Source organism: Paralichthys olivaceus, chromosome 8 (genome assembly GCF_024713975.1).
Source record: "Paralichthys olivaceus isolate ysfri-2021 chromosome 8, ASM2471397v2, whole genome shotgun sequence".
Classification (NCBI taxonomy): Eukaryota; Metazoa; Chordata; class Actinopteri; order Pleuronectiformes; family Paralichthyidae; genus Paralichthys; species Paralichthys olivaceus.
In genome coordinates, this window is record NC_091100.1 from 7283081 (window position 1) to 7306094 (window position 23014).

At 39.1% G+C, this 23014-nt stretch overlaps 1 protein-coding gene across 1 annotated transcript in view; it reads right to left on the bottom strand.

Annotated features, from left to right (window-relative positions):
- arhgap10 (Rho GTPase activating protein 10) overlaps positions 1 to 21795 on the bottom strand; it is a 40702-nt gene extending 18907 nt beyond the window's left edge. Inside the window, exons 1-16 of the mRNA XM_020101341.2 lie at positions 21107 to 21795; positions 11055 to 11150; positions 10800 to 10861; positions 9633 to 9704; positions 9333 to 9434; positions 8333 to 8443; positions 8031 to 8135; positions 7357 to 7486; positions 6876 to 6982; positions 6640 to 6734; positions 5918 to 5999; positions 5723 to 5765; positions 5556 to 5624; positions 4969 to 5043; positions 1958 to 2042; positions 316 to 374 (exon numbers count right to left, since the gene is read on the bottom strand). Of these exons, the coding sequence (XP_019956900.1) occupies positions 316 to 374; positions 1958 to 2042; positions 4969 to 5043; positions 5556 to 5624; positions 5723 to 5765; positions 5918 to 5999; positions 6640 to 6734; positions 6876 to 6982; positions 7357 to 7486; positions 8031 to 8135; positions 8333 to 8443; positions 9333 to 9434; positions 9633 to 9704; positions 10800 to 10861; positions 11055 to 11150; positions 21107 to 21260 (1447 nt within the window). The 5' untranslated portion in view covers positions 21261 to 21795. The remainder of the gene's footprint in view (positions 1 to 315; positions 375 to 1957; positions 2043 to 4968; positions 5044 to 5555; positions 5625 to 5722; positions 5766 to 5917; positions 6000 to 6639; positions 6735 to 6875; positions 6983 to 7356; positions 7487 to 8030; positions 8136 to 8332; positions 8444 to 9332; positions 9435 to 9632; positions 9705 to 10799; positions 10862 to 11054; positions 11151 to 21106) is intronic.
- Positions 21796 to 23014: the final 1219 nt, after the last annotated feature.

Genomic DNA, 23014 nt, shown 5'->3' on the forward strand with positions numbered 1-23014 from the left:
AAGTGTGAGTGGAGGCCGGCATTTCCTACATGCGGTTGACCAATCACAACAGAGTGAGCCGACTGGCCAATCAGAGCAGACTGGGCTTTATCAGGAGGGGGGCCTTAAAGAGACGGGAGCTAGTTTTATACAGAGACTGTTAAGAGGAGCCGCGGCAATGACAGTATGAGAAAAAAGTTATGTTCAGTAGCTCATTGAAGAAGAACAAACTGTTAATATTCCACTGCCTAAAGCTGATGAAATGTTCATTCCTGGCTGATTTGTTTGTTTTTGTCCTGTACTCCGATGTTTGGTATAAAGGGTGGTCAGACTTACTCGCGGGGCTGATGAACTCTTTGTAAAGTCCATAGGTCATCAATGGCTCAGGAAGGCTCCTTCACAGAGAGATAGTGAGAGAAAGAGACATGGGTGAGGTGGGTGGAGAAGGAGAGTAGAAGTGAGCGAGGGGGGACAGAAATAGCCGGCGCACTGTTTTATAGGGTCTACACACAGCAATGATTAATGTGGCTGGGCCAGGGGGATGGAATTAGATGGTGCACGCATTGAGATAACCAAGTTCATCTGAAGGTACTTTCACACTGCAGCTGGCCAGTGGCCAAAAGGTACTTAGCATCAGAGAAAACCGAGGAGACTGAACTTGCTTTACTCCAGCAGACCAGACAGAAAGTAAAAGACAGTAAGCATTGTTTTATATTGCATAACAACAGCGATATGCCATGTTAGATTCAATAGTATGTTGAAAGTGGTGACTGAATGAAAACTGTAGAAGCTCAAATAGAAAATCCTGTGTGTAGCAGAATCCCACAGCTGTGAACCAATTACATCAAAGTGCTTCCTGCAAAGCTTAAAATGAGTTAATCACAACACAATCTTGATCTGAAGGACTTGTCATGTATATCTTGATACGAATACTGAATAGATAATAGTGCAGTTCCCACGCAGCAGTGGACAGTGAACAACATCAAAAAACACAGATTCGTATTACATAGTAGCACTTTATCTTATCATTGTGAAAGTAAAAACTAAGAAGAAATGTTAAAGTCATTAATCCTTGATAATCTTTTGGTGCAGTCAAATTATATATAATTCAACAAAACAGTGGAGGTTAAAAAACTGAAAAATGAGAGAGACTCACAAATGTAACGGTTCACATTTACCGCAGGTCAGTATCAATTTTTTGTGAATATTCTTACTGTGTATTTTAAGGAAAAACAAGCACATTCAAAATTTGTGTTTCAGACTTTGCTTTCATTTAAATAACCAAAGCCAATTTAATCTGCTGCTAACAGCTCGCTTATTAAAAAAAAACCCTGGCCTTTAAATGAAACTGCATCAGCGTCTTGCAGTCAAACTTAATTTTAAATCTTTGAACTTTACCCTCACTATATCCGTCAACCTGGAAGGAGCCAGTGGAAGTGGGAAGCAATGTGACCTTGCGAGGAGTTAATTATGCAAAGTGCATAATGAATCCTGTAGCTATTTTATAAATGACAAGAGTTGACAATGGGAGGGGGGGTATGTTTCATATTCAAGTCAACAGAAAGTCTCTGTCATGGCCAAGTTTTTTTGAATTTTGTGACAATAAACATTGCAATTGAGGGTTAAACATTTATTAGTGGTTTCTTTTTTAACACGGTTCTTGTGGTCTTGAGCATTAAATGACTGAAATGTATTTTGAAAAAATAATAGTTTCCAACAGTTCTAAACATCATCTATGAGACAGTGAAGATTTAAAAACTTGCATCTGAAATTTGCGGGACTAATAAAGGACTTCTTATTTTTACATCTGAGAAGCAGAAAATATGGAGATTTTGCTTTAAAAATAACAAAAACTACTAATTAGCTTCTAATTAACTGTCAATGGACAGGTGATTAATACAATTATGCAGCTTTAAATGGTTGACAATGTGTTTGTGTGTCTCAGTGTGTGTGTCTCTTTAATCACATCGCTTCTTACCTCAGATACAGCTTCAGTGCACTTGTTATTGTCTTAACGTCCCAGTCTTCGCTGGCGGACAGATCCACCTCGTTGCTCTTCTCATCTGCATGAATCCCAATCATGCAACATATCATTACAATAACATTCACTGACTAAGGAATTAACACAAAGGCACCGACTAACTGTTCTTCAGTTATTATGAAAAGAGAAGGACTGTGTGTGATTTTGTGTGCAGCCTGGAAAGCTTAAATGTGCAATATAAATATGTAACTTGTAATTAGCCATATGAGGATAAAAGCATTGTTACTAGCTGTGGGATTGAGCCTGGCCCCAGTGGATTTGGAAGGAAGTTACAGCTTCTGTAGACGGTGGCTGGTTCTATACTCATTACAAGTTTAATTAATCCCTTACTACCTCACTGGCTCCACAGGGACTCCAGGGCTGTGTTGTGCTGGAAATTCAGGGGGCTTTAGTCACACCTTGAGTAACCTCTGATGAATTATAGAGAATGTAGAGGTGCAACGTGCCAGTGAAGTTTTTTTTTTTTAGTCAGACACGTACTGTACAGTGTCAGGGTCACCACACAGACTTCAGCTTCGTGGGTGGCAGGTTGTCTGTTACTGGGAATTTATTTTTTTGATTTCTTCAATGCACTGCAGCCAGGATGACTGTTTTTCTCTGTCTGCTCTCGTCCACAAAATGGCCTGTCCAATATCAACTTCTGAGGGCAAATGTTTTTGTAATGTTTTTGTAGCCAAAGGTGTGCTTCTGTGTGAGCAAAAGACTGACTGGGTCTGCACAGGCTCTGTGGTCTGCTTTAGGAAGACAGGCCTGGCATAATTTAAACCAAAGGTGTAACTCTTAATTATTTTACCTGTGTTATCTAAATAAAGCCCTTGGAGACATTACAGCAGTGTGGTGACTTGAGCATAGTGTTTAAAGCAGGAACTGCAGCAGAAAAGAAAGAACGTGTTGCTATACAAATTCATAACCACAGAAATATCTATTAAAATTAAAAAAAACAGATCCAAAACATGAGTTGCGTGGATTTACAAACAGTCCAATGGTAGTATCAGAAAGTAAACACAACAGATATACTCCAAATGTCACAAATTAAACGTAGCCCAAATAAAAAGTAGACATTTAGAAATTTGCAAAGACATTCATGAAAGGCATGTTAGAGTACCAGTTAAACTGCATGTCTCTGAACTGTGGGAGGACGCCAGAGTACCAGGAGAAAACCCACTCAGACACGGAGAGAACATGCAAAGCCAGATCTTCTTGCCGACAGGCAACAGTGCAAACCACTGAACCCCCATGACATTATAACAGGTTTTAACTGAATCTTTTTGTAGAGGTTAAAAAATACCTTGAATTATTTCAACTAGCAGAAATCAAAGGAATGGGCTTTCTTTACTAGCTCAATAGTGATCCACTGGCCTATGGGACCATTGCTGACCATTAGCATTAGATCTTCTCTAATTTGGATTTTGAACAAAAAAACACAATCAATCTGTCCCTGGACTTTAACTATATTTCAATGTGCAATTTAGTTTTCCCTGGTTACACTTTACATATAATTGCTGCTATTAAACGTACTTGTGTTTATGTGTATAATGTATGTCTACTTATTAATTACTTTGTTTTCACTGAAGCTTCTATTTTGCCATACCCTTTTGTTGCAATACAGCAAACTTTTCTCTTGTGGGACTTACAAAAGAATATACCATCTACAAGCACAGACTGGGAAGCTATATTTTTGTAATCTCAGTGACATAAACTTTAAATGAATCAATAACTGATATGAATAATCCAGTAGAAAAAAGACACAACATTCATGGTCATTTCAGCCAGAAACCATGAAAATGCAGTAGCTCTCATATATCTCATAGCATTCCTCAAATTTATCTCACTCTGCAATTATATGTATAGAACTAAAAACTCTAGTTCAGCAACTTTCGTTGTCAGATTCCCACCTACACCAAATACAAATTCCTTTATAGGTCAGAGTGAAAGTTGAGCTCACTTTTACACTCTTATTCATTATATTTTCGCCTGACACCCAATGGGTGACGCTGCCATTGTTTCTTCTGTACTAAGATGGGAGAATCATTTTCTATCCCTCTGTCCTCTCTGATTGGACCGTAGCCACGTTGGCGGGTGAGAAATGAAAAGGAGGAGGAGTGGGAGGATCCGAACTCTCTCTTCAGGGTTTAAAGCTTGCTTCACCCACACATAGTGAACTGTTGTATGCAAGACATGTTTGTGAATGCTTAGTGGAAGTACAACTATCGGCATATCAGTAATTTTCAAGATAGAATATAAATAATAATAAAGCCAAAGTATTCTATGTGGTCAATCGGTAAACTAACATTTACTTCAGCTTCTTAAGAGAACTGCAGCAGAGTGTGTTTGGAGTCTATAACATGAGTCAGCAGGTTGGGTGGCTGGAAGGTTTCGGAGAGGAAGCTGAGAAAGGCTGGTGGCTGCCTGAGTTTGTTGTCATTCTGAACACAGATTGGAGAGCGAGCTGCTGTCTGCTGGAGACGACAGGAAACCAAAGAGCAGACAGGGAGCTTTGGAAAGCAGAGAGGACAAGATCTATAGAAAAAAGGAGTTGAGTGAAAGGGTTCCAAGACAAGTGAGAGGCAAAGGAAATTGAGAAAGGCAAATGACAGCCAACAGCCAGCTGTGAGCATTTGAGGGGCCGTCTTTGTCGTCAAAAAGTGCAAGCATGTGGATGGGAGGGGCCCCTTCAGGTTGTCTGGCGGATATAAAACTGAATGGAGACAAATATTCACACTGCAGGCACTTGTTGCACTGTAGCGAGTCTTTGTACAGATAAGCTGAGTCATGGGCTGATTGCCAGTCACTATCTTTTTAATATCGCCCCAGCAGATACATCCATTACATCAGCACATTCAACTAACCGGCAAATATCACAAACGAGAGTGCAGTAGCATATAAATAAAAACTTAATCCAGATTTTACCAGGAAACTTGTTCAGAAAAGGATGAACTTTAACTTACCGATCATTAATGAGAGGAGCTTCTGGACCCTGGAGCTCACACCAACAACTCTATACAGTCCCTGGTCATTAATACCTGATAAGTAATAATAGTAATTATTAAAATTAATTTATAGCATTTTCGTCATTCAAGTTGCAAAACACGTTACAGGGACAACAACACACAACACAGGCAATAAAAATGAAATCAATGAAAAACTAACAATGGAAGAGTCTACAATGACATCCCTGCATGTAAAAAAATATATGCAGTCCAAACTGACATGAGTATAATAGGTAACAATTTACATAGAGAAATACTTTTATTTTATTTTATTTATATCTTTTGACTGAAGATGTCAGACAACCAAGTGAAGAATGGGGATTTTAGTGCAGTGCAATGGCAGCCATTAATATCAACATAATGTTAATATGCTGCCTGCACTACCTACCACTCAGCCCTGCGTCAATATTGGAGCATGACTGCCACCTTGAGTGCATATAAAGCACCTGCACCCAAGTGAGTCATTTCTTCATTCATTTCTCAAATTAAACAACTTTAAAGTTCTCTTCACTGAGATTTTATATATTTATATATCTGAAGCTCACCTCTCGTCTCTATGGCGCTGATGGAGTTCTTCACAAAATCCAAACCCACGTCATCCAGCTGGGCATCAACTGCAAAGTGTAAGGAAAAAAAAAAAATGTTTTTAAATATGATGAAGCACATTATATGTGTTTTGTGGACACAAAGTCTGGTATCATTATATACTTACTTCCTCTTTCTTTAGAATAAGTTCTTCCAAGGTAGTGTCCAATCTGTTAAAAGAAGAAAAAAAAGCATGTTTACAGGTTTCTAAAAGTGAATCAATCCTTATTAAAACACGGGTAGTCTATATGGAAGTATAAGAAATGAAAATATTATTTTTCAAAGAATGGCAGTGATGACACATTAGAGGAAGTTGACTCACAGGTTCCTTCCCACCCATGGCCTGCATCCAGAACTTGTGGTCATCCTCTGACAGGGCTTGTACTGTTAGCACCGTCCCAGGCCTGTGAGAGAGTCATACCGCATTAGCAGTCGGCAAAGCCTTAAGGTCAATTCAGTAATGAATTGGTAATGTCTGTCAATATAAAAAATGAAACGTGCTCAGCAGTCTTTGAAACAAAAATCCCCGTCTGACAAGGACACATGCACCTTTTGATTTCCAGTTACAGATATCAGCCCTATTTGTCATCCCAGTTGGTTTATGAGAGCGACAATCATGTGGCACCAGATGGATATCAAGTTACTCATCACAGTCCGAATAGGATGTGTGGACTCGAATTTCCATACTAAATCTGGGGTATTGCTTTTCTATTAATACTACAGAAAAGGGGCAGGGCAGAGTTAAGATGTGTGACAAAATGAGGTATCTATTACAGGAGGGCAGAGCAGGGTGTGTGAGGGCAGTGCTCCAAGACAAATCCTGCTGTCCTGCCCCCTGCGATCAGCAACACGGAGAAACAAACTTTATGGGGCGAAGATCTATAGCCAAACTGTTCAATGAGGAATATCAGATCAGTATTACTATTGTGATACATGAAGAAAATTCTCATATACAGTAACTGTATCAATTTTGGGCACAATGTAAAGTGATACCTGCACCTCACGCTCAATTTCAACACAGTGTCTGAGTGTGAGGTGACGTACCGATCGGTTATGTCGAGGTCTAAGCAGAACCTCCTGTCCAACATGTCCGTTGTTTTACGGAGGCAGGATTTGAGCGTGACGGACTCTGTTTCACCCTGCGAAAAAAAAAAAAAAAAACATTATTAAAAAAGTTGTAGAGATTAAAAATCTTTAAAAGTAGTCAAAATGAAAAAAGAAAGACTGCAAAAAATATATAAAACTGTGTGGCAACTGCACTGTGTTCTATGACTACTCACAATCTTCCCACCAGATCTGTGGTCGAAGGTCACCATGTGCAGGATCTTCTGCTCTTTGACAAATGTGCAGTAGCGTTTGACCCAACTTGAACCAAAGGGAGGTGGCCCTAAAACAACAAGACACACATGTGACACAGGCATTCACTCTATCAGGGTTAGAACAATTACTCATACTCATCCAGGAAATATACTGACAGACAATGTTGTGAAAGAGCAAAATGTGGAGATATGCACAGGAATTGAGGATAACTCATCCGTCTAAACTTTCCTGCTGTAGCAACACATTACAGAACATCACTGATGACCTTCGTATACGATTCTGAAATAATTTGTATATTAAGGAAAAAGTGTAAAAGTTCTTTTAGAGTACGCTTTTATATTTGCGGAGTTTTCCATGTTTTTCTTGCATTGACTCTGTGTAATGAATGGGTGTATATTAAAACCCATAGTACAACACATTTAAACCATACAAAGGTCTTACGTTTTTCCTGTACATAGAGGTAGCCTTCACAGCTGATCGGGCTGGTCTGTCTGTATTCTTGGGGTGTGTCCTTGATCCTCTTCATTAGCTCAAACACCTCTGACCGTGCACCCTCAAATCGATTCCTTGTCTGGGAGGAGAAAAATAAGCAAATGCACATTCCAGGAAGTCACTTCCTGATCCTCAATCACTGGGTAGGACGACCCTTCTAAAGAGAGGCCACTGCCAATTAAAGTTGATGAGCTTCCCCCCGAATCGCTGCAGTATCTACGTGAAATCAGCCAGACTGAAACAAGGCTAAGACTGCAATAGCATTACAGAATAGGGGGAACGACATAGGAGGAGCAATGAAATTACAAGTAGATGAAGTAAACAGAACATAAGGCAGTGCTTTTGTTTTGTAATATGTTGGTAGATAATTCAAGACATAAAGACCAGAAAATGTTGGACTATGAAATGATCGGATAACAAGTCAGACACAAGAGGAGTTAACTGTGGGGCTTTTCTGCCACTTAGTGGCCAAATTATTTAGAATTTACATCTGGAAACAATTATAAAATCTTTTCTGTTCGAAGGGAAGAACAAGAAGACACAAATACAAGTGTTTGTTGTTGTGGTTAGAGTTGTCACTATCCCAATTTTAAATATAATAATAAAACTTAAGTATTGCTTACATTCTGAATATTGATCTGCAGTGCCCTTTTATAATGGTCAAAGTCCTTGGCAAGCTCAAAGCCCTGGTGATAAAAAGTGAAGACTGTCTGAAAGAAGGCCAGCATCTAAAAGAAAAATCACAAAACAGTAAGAAGCAGATTAGAAATCTTAATTTAAAGAGTCAGCAGGCGGAAGAGAATCTCATTGCAAAACATTTGTCACTTTAGTTAGTCACTTTCCACTAAGACAGAAACTAAAGCCCTTGTGATATCTTATATCCAGCCACATCGCTGCTGACATGCCCTGGAGGCCAGTCACTCACCGGCTCCACACACTCAAACTTCTTTCTCTCCTGAATCTCCTGCAGTTTGCACACATAGTCCAGTGACTCGTCCTGAAAGTGCTGCCTCATGCCTTCCACCTGGCAGTCTGCCTAGAGAGGTGGAGAGCACACAGCATGATGATTATAGTGACACAAAGATGCATGGAAGCAAAGAAATAACCATCATGATCTTTATGATACAGGGCAATTTAGGAGGCCAGAGGTTTTTCTGGGTATAGCATTAAATTCTTACAGACTGCATACTGCAGTTGGTGAATAAAAAAGAAATGATGATACTCAAGCTAAGTTCATTTACAGTAAATAGATCCAAATGACAAGTTTTTCTCAGAAATTAAAAAAATATATATATATATAAAATGTAAATACAACTTTGCAAATAATCTTTAAGTGTAATATGCTGCTTTTCATTGAGCTGAATTAACAAGCGATGCAGTGTTGATGAAGTTCATGACTGCTGTGAACGAACCCTGCAGTACATTTATTAAAGTCTGACAGTAATCGGTGTTTGTAACAAAGACCCTTGTGTCACAAGAGACACAGAGAACACACTGAGCAGAACTGCATTCATAATGTCAACATTTTCAAGTGCCTTTTCTGCCTGGTGTATACAATGTATGGGTAAGCCTTACATGGCCACATGAAACATGTGAGACAAGAAGACAGAAACAAATTTTAAATGTTCATGTCATCGTACTGCAGCGTGGCTTATTCTACAAACGACCGCAGTCAGGGCTGACCTTGGTAGTACAGTACAAGTGAGCACACATTTCCTTTACAAGCACGCCAGGAAAACTGTTACTGCAAGGCACGTCAGTGGAAACTCACATGGTCCAAGAGGCTTTGCAGTAAGGCTCTTCCCCGTGGCACAGAAGAGAAAACCCAAAACAGGGATTCTCATACTAAACAAAAATATCTGTTTCTATCATTTTTGCTGTCACAGCTGTACATATCTGTCAAGAGTTCAGACAAGGATAAATACCTCTTGTAGCTGTGGCTCTTTCTTCCTCGCTGACATGTTCAGAAGCTTCTCCAGAGAGCTGTAGTATTTCTCTGTCTCTTTCTCGTACTTCTTTCTTTCCGCCTTGAGAGTGCAGTGGAGTGAAGCAGAAGCACACAAGAAAAATGAAATATTTGATAATAAGTAGTGTAGCCTCAGTGCTTAGTACAATCAGTTTTCTATTAGCAGCTATCTGTAAAATATATGTTTTTTTACAACCATTATATTAAACCAGATCTGCTAAACGCTATTGGGTAGAGGAAATAAACCATTATACATTACCCTTACTGTACCGAGATGGTCTTTCCTAAACTTCTCCAGGGGTTTCATTAAAGTTTCTGTGATGTTTCTCATCTAGGAAGAAACAGAAGCCATAACATATCATATAATAATTGCACTTTTACCTTTTGACCTACATGTGTTTATATGCAAAATTACATAACTATTTAACTTACAGTATCTTATTGCTCCAATAACATATTAATAGTAAAGTCAAGTCAATCCACTCCTGCTGTGTTTCTGCAATGCTAACTGCAGGGCATGTCTGTACCTGCATGTCTGCCCTTCTTCCCCTTACTTTGCACTATGATGTCATACCAGCATGCTGAGCAGCGTGTTTAATATTATGGTCTGAGTCTATCACTAAAACAGTCATCCACTGGTGTCCACTCCCTAACCTCAGACACTACAGACAGATATTACATGGCAACTACTGTTTATAAGAAAGTCACACACACAAAGGAAAATGGGCATCCCTGTGCAAAGGAGAGAAATGTATCAGATATATTTCTCAGGACGAGACTGTGCTCTATCTCCAGTTTATTACATAGTGTGACACTTTAACATTTAGGGGAGCAGTTTATATAGAGCAATCACTGTCCTTTAAATATGTTGTTACTTTCTTTATAGTCACATTCTGCTTGTGAGGTTTGTGGTTTATAAATGAGCAACTTTAACAACAGAAGCTAGATGTGTGGCTGAATGAGCTGATAGTAGTCGGTAGTAGCTTATGCAATCAGTCTTGGTATTTAAGGCTTGGGTGTAATAACGTGGATATGCACTCTTGCCCTCTCTGTGGCCACTCCCAGGCAGGCACTGTGACAGTGACCCTTAGACAGGTACAAGAGGAGCAGCAATTCAGACACTATCAACACTAATACACCCACACAGAAACTGGTTTGCGCTGTCTACTGGATGCTGGAGAAAATTATATTACAAATGTCTGTCTGGATCCCGGGTGGATGACGGCGTCAGACATTAATAGATGAGAGTACCAAATATGGGCAGTGATAGGTGTGGGCTGGAGGAAGGAGGTTAGAAAAAAGCAAGCGTATAAGCATAGTACAGTTAAACAATTTGAGTGCAATACACCACACACACACACAGACACACACACACACTCAGGTATTTTCCCTGGCTTTCAAGCAGGTTCTGACTGGTTGTTCTCACCATCAGCTCTCTTTGGTCTTCTAGGTTCTTAAGGAATACGGAGAACTCTTGCAAAGACTCATCTGAAAAAAGGAATAGAATAAATTAAATAAGTATAATTCTCAGTTGTTCCCACCATGGGTGCAAACTAAAAACTGGTTTTAATTTGCTGGTAGAGAAAGAACCATAAACAAACATTTATGGTGCATGTCTGTTTAGTGGTAACAAAACTAGTGGTTAGTTTCCATTATGCAGGGAGGCTGAAACCACACTTACCAATACATTTCTCATCGTCTGTCTTTGCATCTCCGATGTACTCAAACTGAAACTCTCCCAGGCACTGGGCAAATTTTCTCTGTGCCATCCCAAGCTCTGAAAGAACATTTGACAAATAAAATGATTAATAATGATAAATCTAAAAAACTTTTAGACTACTATACAATTAATCTTTTATTACAAATGTCCAAAGAACGGATTTATTAAAAACCCACACAATACTGCTGTCCTAAAAACTAGGTCTGATGCAGCGCACACACTTAACCACGTTTTTAACATCCTGTTCGTCTGCAGCCTGTTACATCCTGTTGCACATTCAAACCCTGTCTAACAAGAGGGCAGGTCCCAATTTAGAGGTGAGAAAAAAAGAGTGCAAACCTTATTTAATTGTGTGAGTATTAAGTCATAGCTTAACCAAACAGAATAAAAATAAACAGAATAATGCAAACAATGAATTGTTCAAATACTGAAGAGCAAGAGAAAGAAAGGTTGTAAGGTCATACAATTAAAACATCTTTTCTTTATTTTCAAAGCAGCATCTATTGCACTTCTGTCCGTCCTGAGAGAGGGATCCCTCTAGTTCTTTACATAATACAGGCTATTATCACTTATCTTGTAACAAATTCATTCATATTGCCAGTGCAATATCTAATTTTGTGCATGAATATCTATTTGTAGCACTGGTGATGATACTCTGATATGAATCTGGATCTGAATTAAAACCATTTGATATTTTGAGAAGTGGATAAGTGCAGACTGCTACACCCCTGCACGTCAGATAAAAAACACAGCAGACCAAATCTCTTTCCAAACAGTGAGGAGATTCCCAAAGGTGGGATCTCTGACCCATGACCGTCCCTTAGGGAAACATTACAGAATGCAGCAGCCTGGCTATTTTTAGACTGCAGCTATAAGCAGTGCACTGAGGAGCAGTGTCATCAGCTCGGGCAGATTGCTGCGACTCTATAGGAAACTATTATCTGAGCTACACTACTGAGTAGAGGCCTGCACTGAGCATCTGAAGCTGCTACAAGACGTCAAGTCACAATGAAGAACTGCAAATTATTATTTGTTCCATTAATGTGGACTCTTAGTTTTTTAAATACTAAAACTCGTGAAAAACAGGCATCACAATTACACCAGACAAATCTATGGTTTCCTGTTAGTGATATTAATAGATTAACTGATTTTTTTCCACTGTGTGAAAAACAAGCGTGGTTTATAGCATAAATAATGGCTGTATCCTAAGAAGAAAAACAGTGGGAGAAAGAGGGGAGATATGTGACAAAGATCACTAACAGGATTTAAAGATGTTGCAGTAACGTGATATTCTTCTTAGTCCTCAAGGCTACAGTATCCATGACCCCCAAAATAGGTTTTTGCTATTAATGACTCAGCAGAAGTCTCCAAATATTCTCTAAAATGAAAAAGGCTGAATGTTTGAAAGCTTTAGAATTACCTAGACAAAATAAAGCACACTCTTATAGCACAGATTATAATAAAATATTAGAAAAACAATCCAACACTTTCACCTTCTAACATCAATTATTTTTGCTGTACTGTTTCTCCTCATTGGTAACCTGCTGCGTACGCACCTCCACATTCTCTGTGCAGTTTGTGTGTGTGTGTGTGTGTATACTTCGAAAACAAATCGTGAGGTGTTGGACAATGTCTGCATTGTACAAAGAGTATTAGCTTCTGTCTTGTCTTGTTTATTTCCTACAGCTTGAAATCCACTGCTTGGTTGCTCTTCAGCTCAATCTTACATCTTTACATTACACAAAGAAAATATGGCTCAAACAAAACATTTGTCATTGACTTCTTTGGCCAATTTGTCCGAAGTACTGAACTACAGGAAGCTAAGGGATTCACACCAACAATGGGGCAGCTTGAGTATTGCAGTATTTATAATTGTTTGTTCTTTGAGAAGGTCTTTAAATAGAACCTGGAGGAAATGGGATTTTACTTGTGGATGAGGTAATTGTTAAAGAAATCAAAAATGAAAACACAAGACATGTACTTAAGAACATAAAAAGTAATCTCTAACCTATACACATGAATTCAGCAAATATATTCTAATGGTAAAATAATTATTGGTTAATAGCTAATTTCTTGGTTCTTGAAGACAATGCAGAGGCCAAACTTTAGCCCATTAATCAAGTCAAGAGAGGCTCTTTGTTTACTCTGTCTTTTCTTCAGACACCAAATACGCCACTGCACAAGTAACATTAAGAAGCTAACAAACAATAGCATTGAAGTGTCAAAGGCAGGATGAGTCATTATTGCCAGTGTATAATCAGTTGTGTGTTACTGTATGAATGTATTACACAATAGTTTAGAGTAGAGAAGTTTTATTGTAAACTTGCATCAACCAGAGAATATGAATCTTTAGCTCATATTATTAATACACTGAAAAGCTTTCCACGTTTTGGCCAAAATGTTTCTGTCACACTCTGTCTAACTGATGTAAACACAACCTGATGAACTGAGTGAGTGTGGGCTACAGGTGATATTTCCAAAATACAGGTATAGCAAATATAAGCTTGTCAGACCATTATTTTGGTCGCAAACACTTGTATGCTTAACATAGCCAGTTTCTGTGCAGTGACTGTAAAATCTAGAGGAAACCTAAGCCACAGTCCAGCACAAGTCCATAAAAGGTGACTCTGGTCACTCTGGTTTAGCCCATAGTTTCCTTTCTGCAGCAATGTGAGTGACATCAGACAACACAGGTAATCCTAAATGTGTGTACATTACAACAATATCTTTGATTTTTAGTCTATATGTCCTGTTAGCAGAATGGGACAAGACATAACGTACACAGATTTAATTGAATGCTGAACCTTACTTGTATTGTTTTTTTTTGTTTTTTGGGGGGGGGGGGGGCTTTATTTGACATAACGGAGTTAAACGTGAAAGGGGGTGAGAGAGTGGGGAAGACATAATACAGCAAAGGGCCAGGTGAGGAGGTGCCCGCTCAACAGGGTAAGCTACATGGATGCTTCATCTCTCTGGTTTTTAACCTGCCCTGTTTTAATGTCCAATTTTAATGTCGAAAGTGTAATAGGATACAGGCATAGACTTGTACATAAAGATGGATGACGTGTCTGCACTTCCTCCCCTAATCCACAAATGAAGCTTCAATAGTCTTGTCAGAATCCGTGCAATAGCGAGCGCAGGGGATTGAGCGGCAGTATCAATAGTTTGGTCGATAAACGTGCTCGAACAATCACGAGTCGGTCTCAGCTGTCAGTCATGATGTTTCACCTCATTTTTTTTGCATTAAAATAATATTAAAAAACAAACTTATCAGAAAGTCTATGGTCTACTCTCACCATGAATGAAGCTCTGTATCTTTACTAGCTGCTTGTTTGCATGGAAACTGTTTCACCTGCATAAAAGCCTCCTTATAACTAGAGAGGGGCCTTTCAAACAAAAATACAGTTTCATAATCACTGAACTATTGAGCCATTATCTGAAGAGCCTCTACGCTTTGAACAATCTGCCAGAGGAATGTAGGTAAGATGACTGGCGTTATTTTCAAATCCCATTTTAAACCCTTTCATAGAAAAGCTGTTTTACAGGTTGTACCTTTTCACCTGCACATTAGACTGAAGCTCCATTGTGTTTGGAGCGCTATAGTAGTTTTGTAATTTGTAATATTTTGTCAAAAAATAGAGGTCACAGCCTAATCCTGACTCCTATACGCCTGTTGGGTAATCAGTGACCCTTATGGAGTCTTTGTTGGTCAACTGCAGGACTCACATTAAAACTAAATACACATGGATGTAGAGTGGAAAGTTCAGCTCCCCTCCAGATAGTAAAAAAAACATGTTTTGACAACATAACTCTGAACCTTGACACACCTTAACAGAGCTTGAACACACCATAGTGTGTCTGACATAAGCTGGAGTCAGTATCTAATGTCATTGTATTGTAAAAGATAAGGGCCGTTGATGCTATTGTAACAAAAATCTATGTCATTCAAGCATTCCTTAAGGCTTTTTTTTTTTTTTTACACAATATAATCAACATGTATATTTTTCTTTACATTGATTTGGTTGAGATGTTATTTTGGGGAGGAAGATATGGTTGTGGAGTATTTTACTAGGAGTATGTCAAACACATTCTTTATTTTGTTAAGACAAAGATCAAGGCCCTGGTCACTATGAACACTAATGTGTACTCCATGAACAGTGATGTCAATAGATAGATTTGCAGTCTCTTTATTAGAGCCACATGTGAGCCTGGCGCACAAATCACACCCATCCACAATCTGATTACAAAGCCTGTGTGCATGTTCAACTCACTGCAGGGTGGACAGCTAATATGAGAATATATGGGGCCAAGCTGTGCGGACTTCATTACATAAAACATGAAGAATGAATGTTATCCAGTTACATGAAGCTCCAGTGTTAATCAATGTCAGACAACATTCAGAGGAAGGAAAAACAAAGCGGCAGCATTTGTGTTCCTGTGCTGTGTCAGTTGAAGTTTTAGCAGCATAGATCAACTGGATACAATCAGTCGAGCAATAAACAAAAGTGTCAGATGAGAGGTCTGCACAGCAGATTGAAATGATAGCGGATGTCCAAGGGGAAAGAACTGTCACAAACTACAAATACCACACACACCAGGGCACATACGGGTCCAAGACGAAGGCTTCTCCTGCTTTTTGCCTTTTAAAGAAAGGCATTTCAGAGCAAACCTGGGAACTGTCAAACTTGGCTAGTTTCTCTGCAGAAAGCCAGAGACCCCAGTCCACTGGATTCTGAGTATGAGTCATACAATCCCCATCTCACATCTATCTGATCTAACAGGCCAGCAAAGGAAAATGCAGAGCTGTGTGTGGCACAAACACGAGGGCCCTGTTCAAAAGAGGTGGGAAAACAAAGATGGAAGAAAAACAAAGATGACAGTTGGGAGGTTACTGAATAACAGAGCACTGGCAACTGGGCAGCGCTATAGATCATGGCAGAAATAAAGTATAACAAGTGTTAACTGTAGTGTAGGTCATAATTAGGACAGTCGTTAATAATTTCACTATTTACAGACACAATGATTTTTTGTCTTTTATTTGTTGAAAGGATAAAATGTGAAAAATTAGAAGAAATGTTGCAAGGTTTCAAAATGCATTTGTCTGAGCAATTCTCTAAACAACCAATAGGTGTTTGATTTAATAACAGCAGCAGCAAACCATCATATTATAAATCTCAAGGCACCAACTATGGATCAGAGAGCAAAGCTTATAAACTGGGTGGAGAGCCCACACATTTAAATATGGATGTTTTTTGGTTTTTTTATCGCCCACCCTTCGTAGCTCTGTATGCTCGGCATGTTTTGGGAAACACACAGGACCAATGATGGCCAAACAATGAGCCTGTACCAACAGGCTTCTCCCTTGTGCTTCTAATTTACAGTAGGAGTATACATAGTTTTGCAGTTTTATTCATGTTACGCAGCAACAGCAATGGTCACTGGCTAACTGGCCAGCAATCTGTTTATCTGGGTTTGATTATTGTAGGAAACAAGTCAACAAAATCTACATATAGGTGTTGTTGTTTTTAGCTATTTAATTAAAGAATTGTGACATATCATACTTTAAACAACCAAATCCTGAACTTGTTTTCAACTTCCTGTGCGCCTTAAAGCAGGAAACTTCACACTGCATGTCTGAGCAGCTGCAAAAAAAGTTTTCCCCGAAACAAGCCACAAAAGGTATGTATGTGTCAAGGTTCAGCTGCTGAAGATGTCCACAGTGTATTCATTGGCAGCTGTCGGAGTGTTGTTTGTTATGATTTCTACATTTTCATCAAATGTGCCACTTAGGTCACAAGTTGCCTGGTCCAGGCCCCTCACAGAGCAGCAGGGTTTACATGGCGCGCCTTTCCACAGTCCTTCCTGTTCCACTCTCCCATCTTTTCCAGTCTGGATCCCTGCTCCACACTCAGCTTCCACCTTTGCCCTCAACACTGCCTGCCTACCCATCCCCTCCCACAACTTCTCACCCCACTCTGCTCCCAGCCCACAAAGCATTACTTCATTCATGACATCCTGGTCTTCAAAACAAACCTGTAGGTTAAAGCAGCGGTGAAAGAAATCGGTATATTATTTTGTGAAAAACGTACAGTTATAATGCAATGTTTTGAATGGTTCTCTACCTTTGCCTGCACCAAAAAGCCCCAATAGCACTACCACCAGGCAATAATGCAGTATCACTTTTACAGCGGGCCTTGTTCTTTCTGGAGTGAGACATGTAAAAGCGTTCCTCCCACATGACTTCACGTCTTGCGCTAATGCGATTTTAATGAGAGATTGTGGCTCTTTGGCAGAATCAGTAATGTGATTACAGAGAGCAGCGGTGAGCCAAAGCACACCGTGCCAGACTACTCTTAAACCTGTCTGCCAATGAGAAAAAGACCTTCACATGGCTGGAGTTTTCAAAGTGAAGCTGAAAGTGAAGGAGAAATCTATGCAAAACATTTGGTTTTATGAGTCAATTCAGAAGAAGTAAACCTGTGTACGTGACTGCGATTGACCCCAGCAAATCTCTGTCCAACTTCACTTTTCCGATGATTGAAGTAATAGCAGAACATGCATGGTATTAACACTGATAAACCAAAATCTGTCTGACAGACAATAACTATATCACACTCTTCCGAGTCCAACATTTCTGCTCCAAACAAGGAATAAATAGGTTGCTAGGGACAACAGGGGTGGTAGAGAGGGTACAGACAGGACACAGTTCCTGTGGAGGAAGCCCTCTGAAACAGAAGCACATCTGCATGTTGCTCTTCTAGTGGGCACTTCCATGTCATGGCTCTCTGGCCCAGGGCCCTGCTTTTAAAAGTTTCCTCTCAGAACCAAGGACTTTCCGTAGAGGGACATCCTCCTAGTCGTAGGAGTGGAGGGAGTTACTGAAAGGATGGACTGGGAGTTGGAGATCACCAGTTGTCCTCACAACACAGGAGATCACCATGAGGTCAAACTTCAAGTAAACCCCCTTCATCATGAAACTTTTGAATTCTTTATGTTTTCACTGCATCACAATTCTGTGAATGTTTTGGATGGTGAATATCCCTTGGATGTTTGACGGTATACTTTGTTTGTACTTTTGTATGAAATGCAATTATTTGCAAATAGATTTCAATCCCTATAAGGCCATCTATTGTTGTATCAAATATCCAGGTTAAAGTTCTGCAACTAAAAATAGAACATTTGTAATTAAAATCACAAAAGGAAAGCTCAATCTGTGTGTTTTACCATTCATAGATACACAGCTGCTCAGATCACCTTGGCTTAATTAGCTTTGCCCTGAATTAAACATTAATAGGAAACACCTTTTGTAAACAGCAATGTATTATTTTTAACCACCTGGCCATTGTACATATAATTTTGATATATTGCTGCGGCCGAGCAACTCCTGATTACAGTGACAATGTGAAAAACAGTCATTTGACATCAGTAAGGGAAAGGGAACAAACACGTCAAAGGTGCGTGTGTCTATGAAGGGCTGCAGCAAAGTCTGAGCAAAGCAGGCCTTTCATTAACGTCACTTTAAAAATGTGACCAATAGTCACTGCAGGCCTTTTCAACTGATTTTGCAATAACCTCAGGAGTAGTGTGACCAGGGTTCCCTATTCCTTGTTATACTCTCATAAGGGAGAGGCTATTGCACAAAACAGATGGGGATTATCAGACTAGATGTTCAATACATGTGACTATGTTGGACAAACTTCTGATGTCACAATAAGTGACGTACAGTCTAACCACGGTTACATAAAGTATGACGAACAAGACACGGACCATGAATCAGTTTATGCTAACAAGCCAATGTGAGGCATGTTAGCATATTGCTATGGGATGATTCTGCAGAAACAATGGCGAGCCCTCCTCAAACTAACGACAGACCAAAAGTATGGAGGTAACAGCTCAGTACAACAATGCCGTGTAACCACAAAGCATTACTGTAAGGTGACAGTGTGAAGCAGGAGAGCAGCAGCAAAATATTTGCATGTTCCACTCACTTCAGCTAAGAGCAACACTGACTGTGCAGAAGGGCTAAAAGAATTCCATCTTCTGTTTAACATATATAAATATACGGTAGTTGAGTGGATGCAGCTAGCTTGTCTCTTGTCCAGGAAACAGGTTGAATCCTGGGTGAAATCCCTACTAGTTTGAGCCAAATCATGAAATATCCGCTGTTTGTTTAAGGGATGTTAAAATACATAGACCTGGACATAATTTCTGAAATCAATAAATAATCATAATTTCTTTAGATATTTTTCACTCATGATGAGTGTTTTTACTACAGCACAATAGCAGGGCTGGAACAAGTAAGTATTATCTTTATCACTCCATCTCCAGATTACCTACTCAACTGTAAAAAAAAAACAAACCCAAATACAATCAGTGAAACAGAAAAGGAAAGTAATAATAAAGAAAATGAAATCCAACAATCTTTACCCGCCACCCCCTCAATGCAGCTCTACAAAATGTGATTGTGTGACACAATAATAAATGAGAATATCATTTCCCAGCTCTACATATGTCACTAAAAGTCCGCAGAGCCAGCCATTCAACACAAACAAGTTGGGTATGTTTTTAATTGCAACTTGCTGAATCTCTGCCTTGAAGAGTTTAGGTTGTGCTGAAGGCAAAATGAAAGACATGCCTTCAAATATGCAACTGACTGACAGCATGGACACAGACATGTGATAAATTAATCCTGACTTAAGGTTTTAGAGTAGAAAAACAATCCAAAGCTCTAAGCACGCTGAAACCTGCATGTCAACAATACAACATTGATACTACTATTAATACGACTGTATTAGTAAACATATATCACTCACTCTTCAAACAGGACTGAAATGCTTTGCTGTTTTCATGTTGCCAAATATTATTAGCCTAAATTCTAGGGGTTTCCTCAGGGATTTTCCAACGAGGGGCATACTGAAAGCATTGTGTGTGTGTGTGTGTGTGTGTGTGTGTGTGTGTGTGTGTGTGTGTGTGTGTGTGTGTGTCACCTTACTAACAAGCCCAGCCCAGAGGACTAGAGTTCAAAGCGATAACAATCTAATCGCTTCAACCCAGCTGAGGTGTGTGACTTTGAGCAAATTGTGCACAGGATTATTAAAATAAAGCAGGGACACATTCACACTCACTCTGTTGGAATCAAAACATGAATAACTGTCCAGAGCATTTCAAATAACTTAAGAAAAAAGAGAATATCTTAAATCGGGTTATCATTACCCTCTTTTGGCATATATTAAAAAAATCAGCTTTCATAGAGCAGTGTCACTGATGGGCATCAATGACACTCCCATGTGATTGCCATTTAATTTCCCATCATGTCATTTCACATATATGTTCTCTGGGTGAAGTAAGGGGATTTTGAAAACCATACAAAGACCGTTGGATTTCAGTTTCTATATTATCACTTTCCTTTTCTCTTTCACTGATTGTATTGGGTTTTTTATTATTTATTTTTTTTACAGTGGAGTAGGTCATCTGGAGATCGACTGATAAAGATAATAGTAGTTTGTTCCAGCCCTGATATTGTGCTGTAATAGTTTGAATTAATCGCACTATTGAAGCTATTGAATTTTGGGGTTTTACTCATCAATCTGACGTGAATGTAAAATATCTAAAGAAATTCTGATTATTTATTGATTTCAAAAATTAATTTCGTTAATAATAATAATAATTAATAGGTCCCATGTGTTTTAATGTGTTTGCTGTGTCCTTGTTAATATCTGCAGCTTTTCTTTTTTATTATTTGACTTCCTTGCTGTCCATCTTGACCATGCAGGACTTCCAGCCCTAACAGCAGAGATCCTGTATCTCAATGGGACCTTCCTGATTACATAGAAAATAAATGTAATTAAATACTAACATGACAGTTTCCTCCAGCTCTGCCTCTAACTCACATCAGCGGAGAACCAGTGGGAAACTGCGGGAACAAGATGTTGCAACGCTGGAAGACTTGTTCCCAAGGAGAGTGCATGACTTCAGGGACAGGATCACATGAAACCCCCGACACGAACACTTACGTTTAGTTGCACTGATGAGGTTCTTTCCATCCTTGTAGAGCTCCTTGATGAACCTGTTGGTTTTGTCCAGCTCTGCCTCGTGAGCTTTGATTTTGTCCCTGAAGCAGGGGCTGTCCAGATAGCACTCACTGAACTCCAGCGGGTGTAGTCCCATTTTTTACCCGACACACTCGCTCGCAAGCACCGGAGGGAGGGAAACTAAACTGCCGCTAGCTTTTTTTTAAAAAAAACAGCTTTACAAACTCAAAGTGTCCGCTCACAAGGAGATTCCCGCTCTTACCGCTGGTGGTTTAAAGTTTAGCACTGACAACATAGCTACGTGTGGCAGCGGCGGCTAGCCGAGGTTAGCATGGTTGGTTCCCCCGCGGTGGGTGTTGTTCCCGGTGGTTGTCAGAAAAGCAGCTAACAGGTATAACGGTGCGAAGGTGGCGGCGGCTCGGTGTCGGGTGAAGTGTACACCGGAGGTCGCTTGACTGGGGGCGGTCGTCAGAATATCATGGCTCCCGTGTCTAGTGTCTCTGTCCCCCATCAAACTCCCTGCAGCTCCCGGACTGACAGATGGAGAAACTCCGCTGACATCTGCGTGCGTGTAGGACAACTTCTGACCAAGAGTGCACAGAACTCAGAGGGTTCACTCCAGTCTACTTCCGGCTTCTGTCAGCTGCGCCTCCAGGCAGGTCCACGTCTGTACTTATTTTAGTTTCTCTTATTGGTTAGCTGAGGTCACATCACGTGAGGGACTTAGTTAGTTAGTTAGTTAGTTAGTTAGTTAGTTAGTTAGTTAGTTAGTTAGTTAGTTAGTTAGTTAAATTAAACACATACCTAGTTATTTTGTTATTTAGTTAACAAACAAACCAACTAAATAACAACAAAATAAGTAGACAAACTAACAAAATAACTAAACAAACTAACAAAATAACTAAACAAACTAACAAAATAAGTAAAAAAACTAACACAATAAACTAAACAAACTAACTAAATAACTAAACAAACTAACAAAATAACTAAACAATTGAACAAAATAAGTAAACAAAATAAAAAAATAACGAAACTAACTAACTAGGTATATGTATAATTTAGTTAGTTCAACAAATAGTTACTCAGTCAGTCTGTTAGTTAGTTAGTTAGTTAGTTAATTGGTTAGTTAGTTAGTTAGTTAGTTAGTTAGTTAGTTAGTTAGTTAGTTAGTTGGTTAGTTAGTTGGTTGGTTAGTTAGTTAGTTAGTTAGTTAGTTAGTTAGTTAGTTAGTTAGTTAGTTAAACAAAAAGTAAGCCAGTCAGTTAGTTTCTTAAATTTAAAAAATAAGTTTGTTGGTTTGTTTGTATGTTTCTTAAATTAAACAAATCGTTAGTTAGTTAGTTTGCTAGTTAGTTTGTTTCTTAAATTAAACACATACTTAGTTAGTTAGTCAGTTAGTTATTTAGTTATCACACTTTAGCTCTTGGATTAAAAACATACAGACTTTTGTTCCACTGTTTCCAAAAACAAGATGAGCAGCTTGTGTCCAAGATTTAACTTTTAAAGCTTCAACAATCCTCATGATGCTGATTAGGAGGAATTCCAGTGAAGCAGTCACGTCGTATTCATATAAAATATTTATTTTTGTGTCATTAATAATAAAGCTCCCATCACGGCCGACTCCTACAAGTCAGCACAACATCTGAAAACGTTTAAAATTAATCTCAATAAGTTCATTTAGAGCAGAAAACTTTCAACCTCAGAAGTTCAGTCACTAAAAAACAACAGCTCAGGTGATCATATGCAGATCAGAGACAGAGTAGTACACAGTACAGTATCAAGGATCTGTCCACAGTTATGTTCTGCTGCACAGTCTCATTGAGATCAACACAAATAGTTTTTAGGCTTTGAAAAACATAACTTTACTTTTTTGAATGTCCTCTTTCTGTT